General features: G+C 40.0%; 2 protein-coding genes across 2 annotated transcripts; one reads left to right on the top strand and one right to left on the bottom strand.

Moving 5' to 3' along the window:
* Positions 1 to 2,307: 2,307 nt before the first annotated feature.
* Positions 2,308 to 4,423, bottom strand: ccdc85b (coiled-coil domain containing 85B). The gene is made up of 2 exons (XM_049586616.1): positions 4,347 to 4,423; positions 2,308 to 4,233 (listed from the first exon to the last, which is right to left on the bottom strand). The coding sequence occupies exon 2, from the start codon at positions 3,610 to 3,612 to the stop codon at positions 3,010 to 3,012; it is 603 nt and encodes a 200-aa protein (XP_049442573.1). The 5' UTR covers positions 3,613 to 4,233; positions 4,347 to 4,423; the 3' UTR covers positions 2,308 to 3,009.
* Positions 4,424 to 8,308: 3,885 nt separating this feature from the next.
* On the top strand, positions 8,309 to 14,168 carry fibpa (fibroblast growth factor (acidic) intracellular binding protein a). Its single transcript, XM_049586549.1, has 11 exons — positions 8,309 to 8,676; positions 8,806 to 8,890; positions 9,564 to 9,762; positions 9,899 to 10,025; positions 11,038 to 11,138; positions 11,396 to 11,529; positions 12,689 to 12,797; positions 12,927 to 12,990; positions 13,088 to 13,174; positions 13,319 to 13,416; positions 13,958 to 14,168. The coding sequence occupies exons 2-11, from the start codon at positions 8,806 to 8,808 to the stop codon at positions 14,025 to 14,027; spliced, it is 1,074 nt and encodes a 357-aa protein (XP_049442506.1). The 5' UTR covers positions 8,309 to 8,676; the 3' UTR covers positions 14,028 to 14,168.
* The last annotated feature ends 1,042 nt before the right edge of the window (positions 14,169 to 15,210 follow it).

Below are 15,210 nucleotides of genomic sequence, written 5' to 3'. Positions count from 1 at the left end.
CTGCTCATGATTGGTCGGACATGTGTATGGGTGGGAAGTCAAAATTGCAAGATCTACTGTACTCTAAAAATAATCCACTGGCTCAACTTAAAACAAATTTGATAACAATTTGCATGCATCTTTTTTAATAGTTCCAAGTCTGGCATTATTGAGTCAGTCCTATAACATGACAATCTCCTCTCCTCTCCTCTTAGTTTAGTACAAACAACATGATTTGCTTTCACCTCAGGAAAACTAAATGAAGTTGAATCAACTTAATATTTATTCAAAAGTTGGTGTCATATTTAGTGGTCAAATTATTTTATTTAAGATATTATAACTTATTTATCTGAATTCCTTCCACCTTCTTAAAATAAGTTAACTGGCTGAAACACATTGACGAAAGAAGCATTATTTTTAATGCCGAAAGCGCTGGCTCTGGCTCCAAATGATGTAACCAGCACAAGATGGCAGCGGCTGTATCCAGGATGATTTGGCTTCACGTTTGTACAGCGGAACGAAGCGGAGATGTGTCGTCCATCTTTATATAGTCTGTGGTTTGTATGTTGTAATATTTTACTGCAAACAGTGCACAATTTACGTAGTAATTGTTTCAAAACATTTCAGATATACTGAAAAAATCTCACATACTGTTTTAGAAAACTAAATAGCGTGTTAGTATGGAATTTCACACACAGTAACTGAGTTTGATTTGTCCCTTGTGAGCTGCTGTAGAAACAACTTAACTGACTCCATGTCCATTTCAGGTAATTACACACAAATGAAAACATAGTAATGAATACTGTATACCATTTCTGCCAAAAGATGCCTCTAAACTCTACACACTGGACCTTTAAAGTGTGCAAAAAAGGTTCTTACATTTTGTCAAGTGAACACTGAGACACCAGAATAACCCAAACTGGAATTTGAACACTGTAGAACTGAGATCAATCACTCTACTGAAGACTAATCTGCATCTATTTTGTGTTTAATCAAGCAAAAATGAGAAGTAAATATTGTCTGGTTGCAGCTTCTCCAATGTGAGGATTTACTATTCTGATTTATATAATTGTAAACTGAATATCTCTTTGTTTTGTGTGTTGACCCAGAAAAAAGCAATTTGAAAACATAACCTTTGATCCTGATGAATTATAATGGGCATCTTTTTTTTACATTTTATAAGCGAATCGACTAATCAAGAGAATCGTCTGTGATTAAAATTATCACAACCGTTTTACTGACACTCATTAAAAGGCTTTGATGGCTGCATTTATCTCGACCAACTCTTGTGACCGCTCTGTGCCTCTCAACTGTGAACACTGTGTGCTCTGTTACAGCGTTTCCCAAAAATGAAATGAATCTCTCGCTAATACATACATGGCTCAGAGGCCATTGGACTGCTCTGTTAAAATGGGGTTAGAGAGAGAAATAGAGATGGAACGAGAGTCAGATTGAGAGCGAGAGAGCATGAGGGGGAGAGAGAAAAATCAGTGTGTATGTGGCTGTCAAAGGACGTCCGTGCATCACTAAGTGGCTAAAAGCATTACTGCCCTCTTCAGCTCTCCAGACTGTGCAAATAGGGATCCAAAAATAAAACTGATGAACATCCATAAAGTCAGCCCGTGTGACTGACGAGAGCATCAATCAAGCACAGTCGGTTCAGACACGAAGGTCAAAACAGCAAGTGTAGAAATCAATCTTTCATTCTGTGTCACCATGTAAATGTGTAAATGTTGGTTTTCTGCAAAGTCAAGCACACAAAGAAAGGTCAGAACAGCACAAGGTGTCATACCCACTGTATTTAAAGCTCTTCAATGCACTACGAGCATAGCCCACCAATAAACAGCTAACGACAAAATAAATCTGCTCTAATCCATGTGCATCATCTATGATTTAAACTGAAATCGGTTAGTAATGCTAGTTAATACAGATAAACCAAGATAAAGAAGGGTCAAAGTTAAGATCATCCCGAGTGTTACAGGGTAAATACAAAGCATGAGTTACAGGAGACTAAGCTGACTGCCGCCAACTCAAACAAACCGTGATATGCTAATTGAACATCAACAACAATGCAATAAAAAATGTCATACGTGTGAGTTTAAACAGCTTCAAATAGAAATCATTAAAATGTGTAGACCTTCCAGTTTGATACAAAGAATTTCCAGTTGTTGTTGTTTTTTCTTTTAAAAAAAGTGACAGTTCAGTTCAGCTGAGTGAGGTCCAAGGACATCTATCATGTCTGATCCAAAACCTTAACACGTGTGCTGGCTCTGCCCAGGCTCGAGCACATGTACATTATGCACAGCAGCCCCACCCACCCACCCACAGTAAACCTGAAGGGCCTTCACATCAGACCGGTTAACAGGCCTGTACAAATTGTGACAATCATCATGCACATATGGCACTCCAATCCTGTCCTGAGGAAGAGAGTGCATAAAATATTACACATTATTGGGCGTCTAGCAAAAGCAAATATCAAATAGTTTCATTTTTTTCTTCTTTTATCACAACTATTTCAGTGCTATTGGAATTCAGTGGACTAAATATGGCTCAAAACTGGATTGAAATGAATCTTCAGATCGGTGATTTAAAGACCCATGGTAACGCTGTCCAGTGCAATAGAAAACAAGGCTTCTACCAGTGTAGGCTAGTCCAGTGCATGAGATAAATTTATATATGTGACCCACTTTTTTGGTCCCATTTCTTATTTTTTTTTTCAACAACAGACCACTGAAAAATGAGAATTCCCCCAAACAGGGGAGTCATTAGAAAAAACACTGTAAAATTTAGATACATTATCATCTGGCAAACATCTATTAAATGTCTTTAAAGTCCTGAAAATGTCAATAGTGGTAGATTCTTTGTCAAGTCAAAACCTGGTGGCACACAAATCTTTGCAGCATTCAGAAGGCCCTAATGCTTTTGCACCAAAATGATTTGCATTGTTTGACAAAGCTTCCGTGTCTCCATCCTGTCACTCACATCACCCCTAGTCTACAGATCCCGTATTCGAGTGGAGAGCTTCTGACATCAGTCATCAGGTGAGCACACCAGGTGGAGCTGGTCCGGGCTTCCCACGCTGCCTGTGCTTGAGCTCCCGTCCCCCAGATCCCGTGCCACCATGCAGGGCAGGTTGAGCTCGGTGGACCCTCCGGGGCTGGAGTCACTCCTGCTGACACACTCCTCCTCCAGGACCAGGCACAGCTCCTTCAGGTCCAAGTTCTCCTTCACCAGCCCGTCCTGCATGCGCTCCAGGTCGGCGAGCTTTTTCAAGTAACCGCCCAGGTCCTCCCGCATCACTTTGGCCGCGTGATGCCCGAACAGCTGCCATTCCCTGGCCAGCTTCTTCACTTTGAGCCGGTCGTCGTCCAGGAAGCAGCACAGGTCCCGCAGCTCCACGTTCTCCTCCTGCAGGCGCTGATTGATGACTTTCAGTTCCCTGATTTCGAGGAGGTGTCCCTGCAGCTGTTTGTTCACCTCTTTTATCAGCCGTCCTCGCTGGATGAGAGCTGAGATTTTCTCCGACTCCTCTTTACGCAGCCGGCTCACCAGCTCCTCTTTGGAGCACGCCAGCAGATCCTCGTCAGACATCTTTGACAGCTCCCTATTTATCACCTCACCTTCGCTCCCCATTTTGCTATTAAAAACCTACACCTAGAGGGTACCTGAGAATCTATTAAAAGAGATGTAGCTGGATGCTTCAGTGCTCAACACGGAGTCATCACATCCTCTTCCTCTGCACAGTGTTTTCCAGATGTCATATGCAATCACTACAGCACCGGGGGCCAAATCATGACATAAACATGTGATTTCTTTATTTAGATGGCTTTCTTCAAGTCCTAATTTGTGCTCAACCCAGTGTCTGTTCTCCGTGGAAGATGCCTTAATGAGGTCGTGTATGAAAACGCACCGCAAACCCTCATTAATGTCAATATGTCATCTTCCCAACAACAGGCTGTGTTCTCCAAAGGCCTCCAGGAGCACAACTGTCCTTATTTTACCTCCTCTCGCTGTATTTTGTAGACAACAGCCTCCCCGTGGGCTCCTCTGTGCTGTACGGACAAAGGCCCCGTTGATCCACGGAGGCTTAATCCAGCAGCCTCGGATGCACACCCTGCAGATGTTGTGTTTTTACGTCGCTGGCATCGTCTCACCAGGCTGTGCTCCGCTCGCCTCGGCTGAATGAACTCCGTTCCCCAGTGGCTGGAGGATGAGTCCGTAACGGTGCAGCAGCTTCTTCACAATCGATTCATTCTTTAGATACAAAAACAAACAAACAAAATAAATAAATCAAAATCCAATCTCGGTGTTTATCCGCTCAAAGTAAGTGCATCATCTCTGCTCATCCTCTGGAGCTGGACTCTTACCACAACAATGTCCGCCTCCGCCACTTTCACGGCTGTGAATCCGCTAAGCAGCGAGCTGCGCGTCAAGCTGGAGCACCACCGGAAGTCAGTGTCAGGAGATTTCAAAATAAAAGCACCGATTTGTGAAACTTTAAAGGGAAAGCCACCTAAATTAAAAATTACGACATGTTACTTTAGTGGCCTGGGAAAGTTAATCAGTATTTGTGAACATGAGCTACTCTCAAGAAAATAAATCTCAAACGCGTGACGTCATAGAATATTAAGCCTGGAGCTGCTCCATAGACAATGAATGGGAGCCTGATTTTGTGAACCCACATAATGTTTGTTTTATATTAATACCCACCTGACCTTTATTTCTATTGTACATTTTTATTCCTGTATATTTCTGCTGTATATTTTAAATTTTAGTACTACCTATTTTGAAGTACTATCTATCTATCTATCTATCTATCTATCTATCTATCTGTCTGTCTTCAAACTTAACATGCTATGGCATCACAAATTTGAGTTATACCACTCTAGGTATTTGATAAGAGTTGTTAATTTTGACGAGTAGTTTTGGATGGTCTTACACCTAAGGGATAGGCCTATATAAGATTATTTTTCCCAAGGTGTGAAATAACATTGTGACATGTAACTGAGGTAAATAACTAACAACACACAAAGCAGAATAAATAAAGAAAGCACAAATTAAAGGAAAAACAAAACAAAAACACATACACAAACCCTCATCAACGTAGCAAATATTATATCAGAAATAAAAAATAGTGATTAAATACAAACATGTATACACTATCCAAACCCCTGCACCCCCATAAAATAAATTAAAATAAAATAAATTAAAATTAAAATTAAAACTGAGAGCAGAAGTTCTTGAACAATCACAATTAATTTCATAAATAACTCATCAACAAATCATTAAAATGATAAGGTTAACAATTTGCTTGGAAAACATGCTGTTGATAAATGAGTAAATACAAAATAAAAATGACAGATAATTTGAAAAAAAGACCTCAATAAACAACAAACAAATAAAAGTGCTCCCCCAATTTGGCTGTTGACTCTTACCAGTATCTATTAATCAAATCTATAGGCTGCCAGAGTGTCTACTGTTACCATGCTTTTTATTTAGCCCCATTTGCTATGTAGCTCTTCCATTTGGCCCACAATGTGCGTCTCATAAGATTTCCTCTGACACCCTTTACATGTGAACGGTTCCATTTCTTTTACTTATTCCTAAACTGTAGGAATAACACACAGATTTTTAAAAATTAGAGTAGTTCCCCTTTAATGAAAGAAATGAGAGCCCCTTGTATTTAACTACAACTGTGTACAAGTGTTCTTACTTCTAATTCATTTTTAATTTAAGCATTAACTTTCACTTTAATTGATGGCGTCTTAATCCAATGCTATGATGTTCCTTCACAACAGTGCTTTTATTTTGAGGGTTTTTTCCGGAAGTTTCACTTTTTATGACGACTGCTGCCTTGGCTCGTTGGTTAGATAGTAATCAGACATATTTGTGGTTTCCTTTGAGGTTTACAGTGGCTCTTACATACCATAGCCCTACTTATGGAATGATATTCAGTGGCAGCACAGACTCGAGCAGCTCAGTGATCCATCTGAGCTGACACTGACCATCTCAGCCTACATTATGAAAAACATTCAAGATGTGTGCGTGAGGATCTGCTCCATGTGTTTTCACAGTGAGGAGCTTGTGCGCCCCCATTTGGATTCAAAAACGTACTTGTACCTTTATCATGCTATGAAACCAAAACAACACGGATGAGCACAATTCACAGAGGAAATGAGTAGGAAAGGCCTGCGTGAGTCCACTTCCTCTGGGGGTTTCTGTTCATTTGAATGATGTCATCCTTAAAAACTAAAGACATATGACCAGATCTTTGCTGTCCTCAAACCTTAGCCAAACACCAGACAGTCTACATCAATAGGCCCTACACGCATTTGGGGTCCAGTACAAAGAAAGTACAATGCAGTTGTGTCATGACTGACTCCTGGTTGGACTCGTTTCTTTTCAAAGAACTCTGGCGGAAAGTGTGACTGCAGGCTTTTTTCCACGGGTTTATGCTGAGGCATTCAGCCACATCCTTCCGCCCTCTGTCCCACCTCTATTGTTTCACTGAGGCCATAACAATGTAGGGTGTTAACCGTGCAAGGGGGAGCTTCTGGTGGAATCAGGGTGTCATGTGGGGTTAGAAACAAGAGTGTTGATGTGCAGCGAGGGATCCGACAAAAAGACATGTTGACTGAGTCGTTTTCCCTTATGTTGTGATTTTGAAGGACACATGCAGAAACACAGAAAGGGAGGGCGAGGAGAGGGATTTGCAGGGATTTATTTAGATTAATCGCCGGAGGAAAAGAGAGCAGATTGTGTACACGCAGCAAGCAGAGCACGAGGGCCCGGTGCTCACACAGAGGCCCATCTCTCATCCGACACATTTTAAAATAAGAGCTCAAATGGAAGGGCAGAGATCAGGCTGAAAATGCGATGTGGTAATTTGAGTCTTTACATAAGCGTCCATTGTAGTTTTTATCTGGCCATTGATGGCTTTATTTTAAAGGAATGGTAGCCTGTATTTGTGTTGAGTGACAGGACTTATAGACCACTGTAAAGTCATATACAGTAGATCCCATCTTTGGAGTCCGTTGGGTGTATTATCTTCTCTCTGCATTGTCATCATGCAGGCCGGAAACTGTAACGACCTCTTCAGGATCAGCCTGTATTATGCGCCCTCGGTGTGACTCTGGTTTAGCCAATAGGATTAAACACGGGCCAACTTTACGGCTCACATATACAGCATGTCAACATGGGGCATCAACGCTCAGCTGTAGGTTTGGGTTTAGAGGTGGGGAGATACAATAAAGACAGGGGTAATAAAACAACCCAAGGTCTTCCGATAGTGTAGGCCCAAATATTTCTATCAATCTGGCAAATATGATGCACTAGGCTATTTCTAATTATAACCAGCAACCCATTACTGCTTTTATCTTAAATTGATGTGTTCAGTTTATTAAATTTGTCCTCAATGCAATTTTGTCTGTCTGCACTCGTACATTCACTGGTCAGGAAAAAAATCTAGTTGTAACCCAACGGATAAAACAATATAAAAATAAAATAAATGGCCTATAATAATAATAATAATGATGATGATGATTATTATTATTATTATTTGGTTTCAGAATAAAAGCCTAATTTCTATAAATAGGCTAGTGAACCTGACAAAAAACTAAAATTTTGTGGTAAACACATAATCCTAAAAAACTTCATTTCGCAAAGTTACCTTTCCAGCTATCCCTGAATAATATCCCACTCAATTTTACCAACTTTTTAATTTTTTTTAAAAACCACATCTTTACTTTGACTTCGAGGGCGAGAGTATTGCTTACTGTAATCAGTTTATGTGTAGGTTCTAGCTATTATATTTTTTAATTTGTTTGTTTGTTTTCCCTTCTGCACTACTAGTACATTTGTTTTAAAGCTACTGTCTATTTGTGTAAAAAAAAAAAAAAAATCAATAAATAAAGTGCATCAAAAAAAGTTCATTACATATTATGAGTAATAGACAATGTGGTAATTATGATTTAAAAATTGAACATGCAGGTTTTGGCTGACTACACACAGTGGCTTTTATTGGTACTGCATGTGATGTATGTGAGAACACTTCCTTTTGATCTGCACTCAAACAATATAATAAGTCAATATAAAACCTATGATAGCCTGTTGTCAGATGTTCAGGGACATTATACCAGCAAACATTAAATAACTGAAGTTCAGCATAGCCAGAGGTACTCGTAACCTATTATTTAAAATAATAATAATGAAGAAATAAATTCGTTTTCATTAAAATGAGTGTTGTTTTGTTTTGAGAAGATAACTAAAGAAACATTTGATATTCCAGTGCATGTACAGAGTTTTTCCTCTGACGTAACAAAACCGGAAGTTCGTTAGCGTGACTGCTGTTGTTGACACTTAGCACCTTAGCACCTATAGCAATACAGTCAGGCTACACTTTAGCAGATGTTCGTGTTTTAAACAACGTCCGTTAATTACTCGATAATGCCGCCATGTTAATTTGGTGTTAGTCTACCGTTTTGTTGTCTGGTTGTCAGTTTAATCGCAGCTAACGGTGCTAACTTTGTGACGTAGCTAGCATAAGATGCTAGCCTGCAATGGAGGAAGGTAGCCAGTTATGACGCCATGGAAAGAAGATCTAAGTTTAACAATTAGAATTTAGCGGTATACTTTGTATTTCAGTATTTATCGTAGCTTCGTGCTTTAAATCAGATGGAGTAACACCCAGAAAACAAGGTATGATGTGTGTTTGGCGCTGTTAACGGCGCTGAGCTAATCTGACATCTGATCGTTGATGGCTACTTTAGCTAATCAAATGCTAAACATCTCTTATCCATATGCTTGTACTTGTTTGCCTCCACGCAGATGGCAGTGGAGCTGGATGTGTTCGTGGGTAACACCACTATCATGGATGAGGAGGTGTACCAGCTCTGGTTGGATGGTTACACAGGTACGAGACCCACCACAGACTGGGTTGTTAGAGGTACCATGCAAAGATGCACACGATGTGTTTGTTTATTTATTGTTTTTCCACAGGAGTTTGGTTACAGTCTAAATTAAAATGCAGTGGTTCCCAATCGAGGGGCCAGGGGATGAAGGAGGTTGAATAAAAAGATTGGAAGCAAAGAAGAGAAATTGCTGCCACACAAATGTTGTTGTATTTTTCTCACCTTTCTTTACTGTTTGCTCTATTAATTGTAAAATTAAGGATAGTGATTTTCACCTCCTCAGACTCCTGAAAGCTGTTCAAATGAAACAATTATAGTAATAGATCTCACCAGTGTCAAGGGATTGTGGATAGACACTGTCTTGTGGAAATGTATGTGAATAACATCAGCTGTCAGGAAGCAAAGATGGATGCAAGCTGTTGCCTAGCAATTTAATTTTAGTGAAACAGCCTATATAGAGGAACGGAGCATATCAGACAGTGTGATTACAGATGTATTCAGGCGGACAGTATGAGAAAAATAATGTGTGTTTTTTTAACATTAAAGTATGTAAATCTTGTGTGCTTTCAAAATACAAGTATGACCTGAATACAAGCAGAATATGGGAAATTTCATACAGGTTATTACACTGCAGCCACGACTGGCTCACCAAGCTTGTCTTGATTTATCCAACAGTGAATGATGCAGTGAGGGTACGAATGGAAGGAGGAGTGCTGGAGGAGTATGAGGCGAGTGCAGATGTTCTGCTGAGTGACACCATGGACCAGTACAGGACCTTCCAGATGTGTGAACGTCTGCTGCACAGCCCATCCAAACTAGCCAACCAACTACTGTTCCAGATCCCACCTCATCGACAAGCCATGCTCATAGAGAGGTGCAGTGATGATGCTCTCATTAATTCTCCTTCAGTTACCTGATGTTGTCGCTGTCTGATCTGATGGTTCTGACATAGTAAATGTAGAATCTGTTCTTACACGTTTCCTCTTTTACCTCTGTGTTTCCTTCTTTAGATACTATGCCTTTGATGACGCATTTGTCCGTGAGGTCCTGGGGAAGAAGCTCTCCAAAGGAACCAAGAAAGACTTGGATGATATCAGTGCCAAGACAGGTGTGACGCTAAAGAGCTGCAGACGACAGGTAGGAGCCCTCTGAGCAGCACAGTGACTGTTCATGTGTATTATCGGTTTTAAAATGATCAGTGCTCCCTGATTTGTTACTGGTCCTAATCTGGCTTTTAGTTTTGTACTGGCTATGTGATGATAAATAAACTAACTTTAATTTAACATTGATTTGGGTTTCAGTAATAAGATTTTATTTATTTTTTGTGTGTGTGTGTGTAGGATTTAGTGGGATATATTGGCAGCTATGGAATAAAAAGTAATACGTATGTTTTCTTTAGTATAATCACCTGAAAATAAGAATTGTTGTGCTTTTGCTATGAAGAATGAGACGTTTATATCTACATAGGGAGCAGGTTCTTGCTCATGGAGATTGCTATGTTTCTACAGTGGCCCAGAACAGATGAACCAGATACTGGCTCGAGATAGGGCCATTCCTGTTTTTGTGTTTTCGTGTTTTCGCATTGACCACTGTAGTTAGAAACCCCTCTGTGACAAGCAGCATCAGAAAACACTGCTTTATTCAGTGTTTTTACAGGTTTAAATCACCTGGGTCATTTATTTTGGAGAGGAAAAGACCTCTGCAGATAATTCGGCTTCTAGTAAAAACCTTGTGAACGTCTGGATCTTAAGTTATCAGAGAAAAAGGATGAGCACATATTAGCAGGTGCTAAGCTAGCGGCCCATCTCCAACATGCCAGACAGTGTTGGAGAAATGCTGATTTGTCATGCGAAACAGCTTTACTCTTGTCACTGTGTTTTTATCGATGTTAACCACCGGTTTGTTTATTTTGATAATTCAGCTCCCGGTAAAAACTTTCTGAACAAAAACACTGAAGGAATTCTAAGTTTCAGCTGGTTAACATCTGCAATCCTCACCGCTAGACGCCACTAAATCTCCCTAAATCTTTCACGCTGCTCCTTTAACGATTTAGAGAAACACCTTTTATTGTCTGATATTTTTTGTGCAGGTTTTATATAAGTCATGTTGTAATTTTAGTGCATTGCCTGTGTCATGTGTTCAATTTCAGTTTGACAACTTCAAACGTGTTTTCAAAGTTGTGGAAGAGCTGAAGGGACCCCTGGTGGAGAACATACGTCAGCACTTTCTTCTTTCTGACAAGCTTGCAAGGTAATCAGTTTGAGGAGCGGAGTACAAGCCTCCCTGCCTCAGGTCTGTTTTCTAAACCACTGGTATTGCTTCTAATCTGTTTCGTTGTAGTTTTTATGATGACTCATTACATGGGTTTGCATTTTTGGCTAACTCTAACATAACCACACCTGAAAAGGCGGCATTCAGGATATTTAAACAAGTGAAAACATGAATTTCTTTCTGATTGTCTTGTCTTGTTGTTTTAGCTCCTATAATGCCTCCTCTGCTTATTTCAGGGATTATGCCGCCATTGTTTTCTTTGCCAACAATCGCTTTGAGACGGGGAAAAGAAAGCTGCAATATCTCACATTTCAGGACTTTGCTTTCTGTGCTGGGCAGCTTATCAGCAACTGGACCGTCGGGGCTGTTGGTGAGCAGTTTGTCTTGTTTCCTTTGGCCGTTGGCTGCCATTTTTATCTGAGATTTAAGGGACATGTATAACATTTAAATAAGTTATATAACAGATATATTAGTCATGTGAAACTATGTTAATGTGTCTTAGTTTGAGACTTAGAGTGATTAAACACTGGTGTTAAATCCAAGAGCAATAAAAAAAGAGATTATAGCTTAGACTAAACATAAAATGGGCTAAAAAGAAATTCTTCACATAAGAACCAGACATGGTGATGTATGCCCTACTACTTACTAGTTTGCTGATCAGGTAGTGTAATCACAGTGAAAATGCTCTTGAGATGGATTTGTCTTCAGTGAACTGTTTTGCCAACGTCACGCACTGTGCAGCATTTACACTTTCAGACAAGAAATACAGTTTTCCATTCATCTTTTTTTTCTCGGTGGACGCACAAAGGCTCTCGCTGTCCAATACGCAGTGCTAACTAACCTTTAACTCAACTACAGTTACAGCTTGTGACTGTACGACTGTGAGTGGTGGGGATAATGCAACAAGACTAATAAAAAAGAAAAATGTCTCTGCTCCTGTTTGGAAGTATTTTGGGTTTAGTCCAGATGATAAAGGTGAGCCAGCCAACATGGATTACACTGTGTGCAGTCACACATCATCTCCGTTCAGCCCATGGATGTCTCACTATCTGCTATGGCACCAAGTGTCATCGGGTCCTCCTTTCATTATTCTATGAGCCTTAAGTATTTAAATCCAGAGAGACTTGGTTGCATATTAGAAACACACACAGCTTTGTAGGCTAAACTGTGTCATGCATGCACACATACATATATATATATATTTTTTTTACAAATACATATATCATGTATCTTGGTGAAACGTAAAGGAGGTATGAAGGTATGGAAAAAATAGATACCACGAAAGTCATTGGTTATTATGAATAAGGAACATTTAGAGCAGTGCCTCCTTCAGTGAAGCCCACTGACCACCAGAGGTCCAGATTCTCATTAGAATGACCATTAATTTAAAATGTAGTCACCAATTAGTAAAGTATGTTTAATTATGTTAGGCAGTTATTACCTGCAGGGAAAAGAATCAGCAGTGATAATAATTATGAGGAAAATCTCTGAAGTGATTTGATGGTGTCTGACTGGAGTTTTCTTTGTAGATACCATGGTGGAGGACATGGACGTGGATCTCGATAAAGAGTTTTTACAAGAGCTGAAAGAACTGAAGGTTTTAATCACTGACAAAGATCTGCTGGATCAACACAAAAGGTAACAGGAACACAGAAAAACCTGCACATTTTTGCTGATTAAATACATTTTCTTACTGGTTTTTAATTACAGTTTTATCCACGCTCTTATTAGCAATTTATCTTTTTCCATTCTCTCCTTTCTGTTCAGTCTGGTCTGTACAGCTCTCAGAGGGAAGACTAAAGCTTTTAATGAGATGGAGGCTAATTTCAAGGTGAGAAATGTTACACACACCTAATATCCAGTCAGTGACGTCTACAATAAAAAGGAATAGTAGTTTTCTTTAACCGTAACTCTTCTTTTTCTTGTAGAATCTTTCCAGAGGCCTCGTCAACATCGCTGCAAAGTTAACCAACACAAAAGATGTCAGAGATTTCTTCATTGATCTTGTGGAGAAGGTGCGTATTCCTACAAAATGTCTATCTTTTCAAGTGTTTCGAGCCAAAGACGGATCACTCAACCCGTTTTTCAGAGGCCAGTTTTAAAGTCTGCCTTTGAGACGGTGTGATGTAACGTCTCCTCCCCTCCTTTTTCTCCCCCAGTTTATTGAGCCGTGTCGCTCAGACCGATGGACAGCTGCGGACATGAGGCTCTACCTCACTCACTACAGCAACTCTGCACACATACTCGACACATTCAAGTGAGTTAATGTGCTTTTTATTCTGTACAGCTTATCAGGTAGAGCGCGGCTCCAACCATGCCGGGGTTATCATTCCCCAGGGGGCCGACCCAGGCTAAAAATACACTCAGGATGTCGCTGAGCTCTTTGAGAAAACTAACTAAAAACCGAATATTACTTCTCCTTTGCTGAGGCTGCTCATGCTTTTAAGTTGTATGTTACAATCCTCTCTAATATTGACGTCTCTGTTCTGCCAGTGGGTGTCACCCTATCTCGCCCATGATTTTCTAAACTGTAGTTACCTTGTTTCTCATGCAAACACTCTGGAATGTAGTTAAGGGTTTACACAGCCCTGCACCATGACATGCTTAACAAAGAGATATTCATAAAGAGAAACATAGACCCCCCGCCCTCCCCATTACCCTGAGTGGACAAAGATTGCCTCATTTACTCTCTTCACCCAGATTTCACAATTACAGTTTCTCATGAGACTTGCTCTACCTCTCTGCTGCGTTTACTCACAGTTTGCTCTCTTTCTGTTTCTCTGTTTTCTGCCCCTCAGACACCAGGTTGTGTGGGACAGATACATGGGCGTCATCAAAAGCTGTATCTTCAAAATGTATCACGACTGAAGCGTTTTCTCTGCGGCTCACCTCTCATTCCTCCCCGCTCTTCCCTTGGTTTGTTCCCCCCACTGAAGCTGTTATCTGTAGCCCTTCATTTTGTGCTCTCTGTGTTTCCAGCAGTGTCTGTAAAATTGATTTGTAAATAAAATTAACGTATTTACATCAAAATGTCATCCTGTTTTATGTTGTTGTCTTATCTGCTGTGTTATATGGAAGAGATGTTCTCGTTAACCCGTTCCAAGGACAAGATTTACTGATCTTGTGAGTGTTGGATAAAGATTAGAGAAAAAGAGAGATACTAATCATAGCACAGAAATGAACAAGGCAGATTTGTAAGGCACTGCTTCAGCAGCCTGCAGCATGGACGACAAACTGTGTGAACGTTTTAAGTTTTAAATACGACCAGCAGATTACACGCGTCATGAATTGAGTCCTTTTCCAGTGTGTTGGATGCAGCGTTATTATAGTTTTGTATTTTTCATTAGTGTTTAATTTTTGTTTTCAGTTCAGTTTAGTTTCAGTTAGAGTGGGTTTGCTTGTTTCAGTTTAGTTTTTAATGTTTGATATGTTTAGTTTGTATTCGTTTCAGTTTTGGTTTTAGGAACATTATTATACAGTCAGGGGATCTGAACAGGTATCACAATACAAACACAACACTGACAGTCATGTCAACATGCCAGTCTCAGTAAACATCCAGTGCCTCCTCATGTTTGTTGTGCTGACAAATTTGACCCACTTGAAAAGACCAAAACTAAAGATGTTTCCTGTGTACTTGTATTTTAGTTTAGTTTTAGTTAACTATAATAACCATTGTTGGATGTCTGTGGGTGGTCAGGGGAATAATGGACCAACCAGGGGGGCACAGTTGGTCCAGCCAGGGGGTTGTCTGTGTGACTTTTAACAACATCCCCTGTAATGACAGCTGCTACCACTGCCACCACCCAGAAAGCCAGGACAGATAAACAATGTGAAGCTAAGCGAGGGTTTTTAAACCAAAGATTTTCTTTGGGGGGAATGAAAACTGAGAAAAATACAATAATTGTACTCCTAATGTTATAAATAGCCTGATTGTGCGCTTTAAAAAGGTAAGTGTGTCTATTAAAGAAAATTTGGTCGTAAACTTTAACACATGCAATCTTTTTGTAATTGGTGTTACATTACATACATCAAGTATCGTGGAATAATGCTC

Source organism: Epinephelus fuscoguttatus, linkage group LG9, assembly GCF_011397635.1.
Source record: "Epinephelus fuscoguttatus linkage group LG9, E.fuscoguttatus.final_Chr_v1".
NCBI classification, from domain to species: domain Eukaryota; kingdom Metazoa; phylum Chordata; class Actinopteri; order Perciformes; family Serranidae; genus Epinephelus; species Epinephelus fuscoguttatus.
Note: the sequence above shows the minus strand (reverse complement) of the source record. Positions and strands in the feature narration are given on the sequence as shown.

What these genes read in the sequence shown, in the direction of transcription:
- fibpa (XM_049586549.1), top strand. Translation starts at nt 8,806, where the DNA reads ATGGCAGTGGAGCTGGATGTGTTCGTGGGTAACACCACTATCATGGAT. An exon ending in CAAGCCATGCTCATAGAGAG is followed by an intron (nt 9,763 to 9,898) that starts GTGCAGTGATGA and finishes TTCCTTCTTTAG; the next exon opens with ATACTATGCCTTTGATGACG. An exon ending in TCATTGATCTTGTGGAGAAG is followed by an intron (nt 13,175 to 13,318) that starts GTGCGTATTCCT and finishes TTTCTCCCCCAG; the next exon opens with TTTATTGAGCCGTGTCGCTC.
- ccdc85b (XM_049586616.1), bottom strand. Translation starts at nt 3,612, where the DNA reads ATGGGGAGCGAAGGTGAGGTGATAAATAGGGAGCTGTCAAAGATGTCT.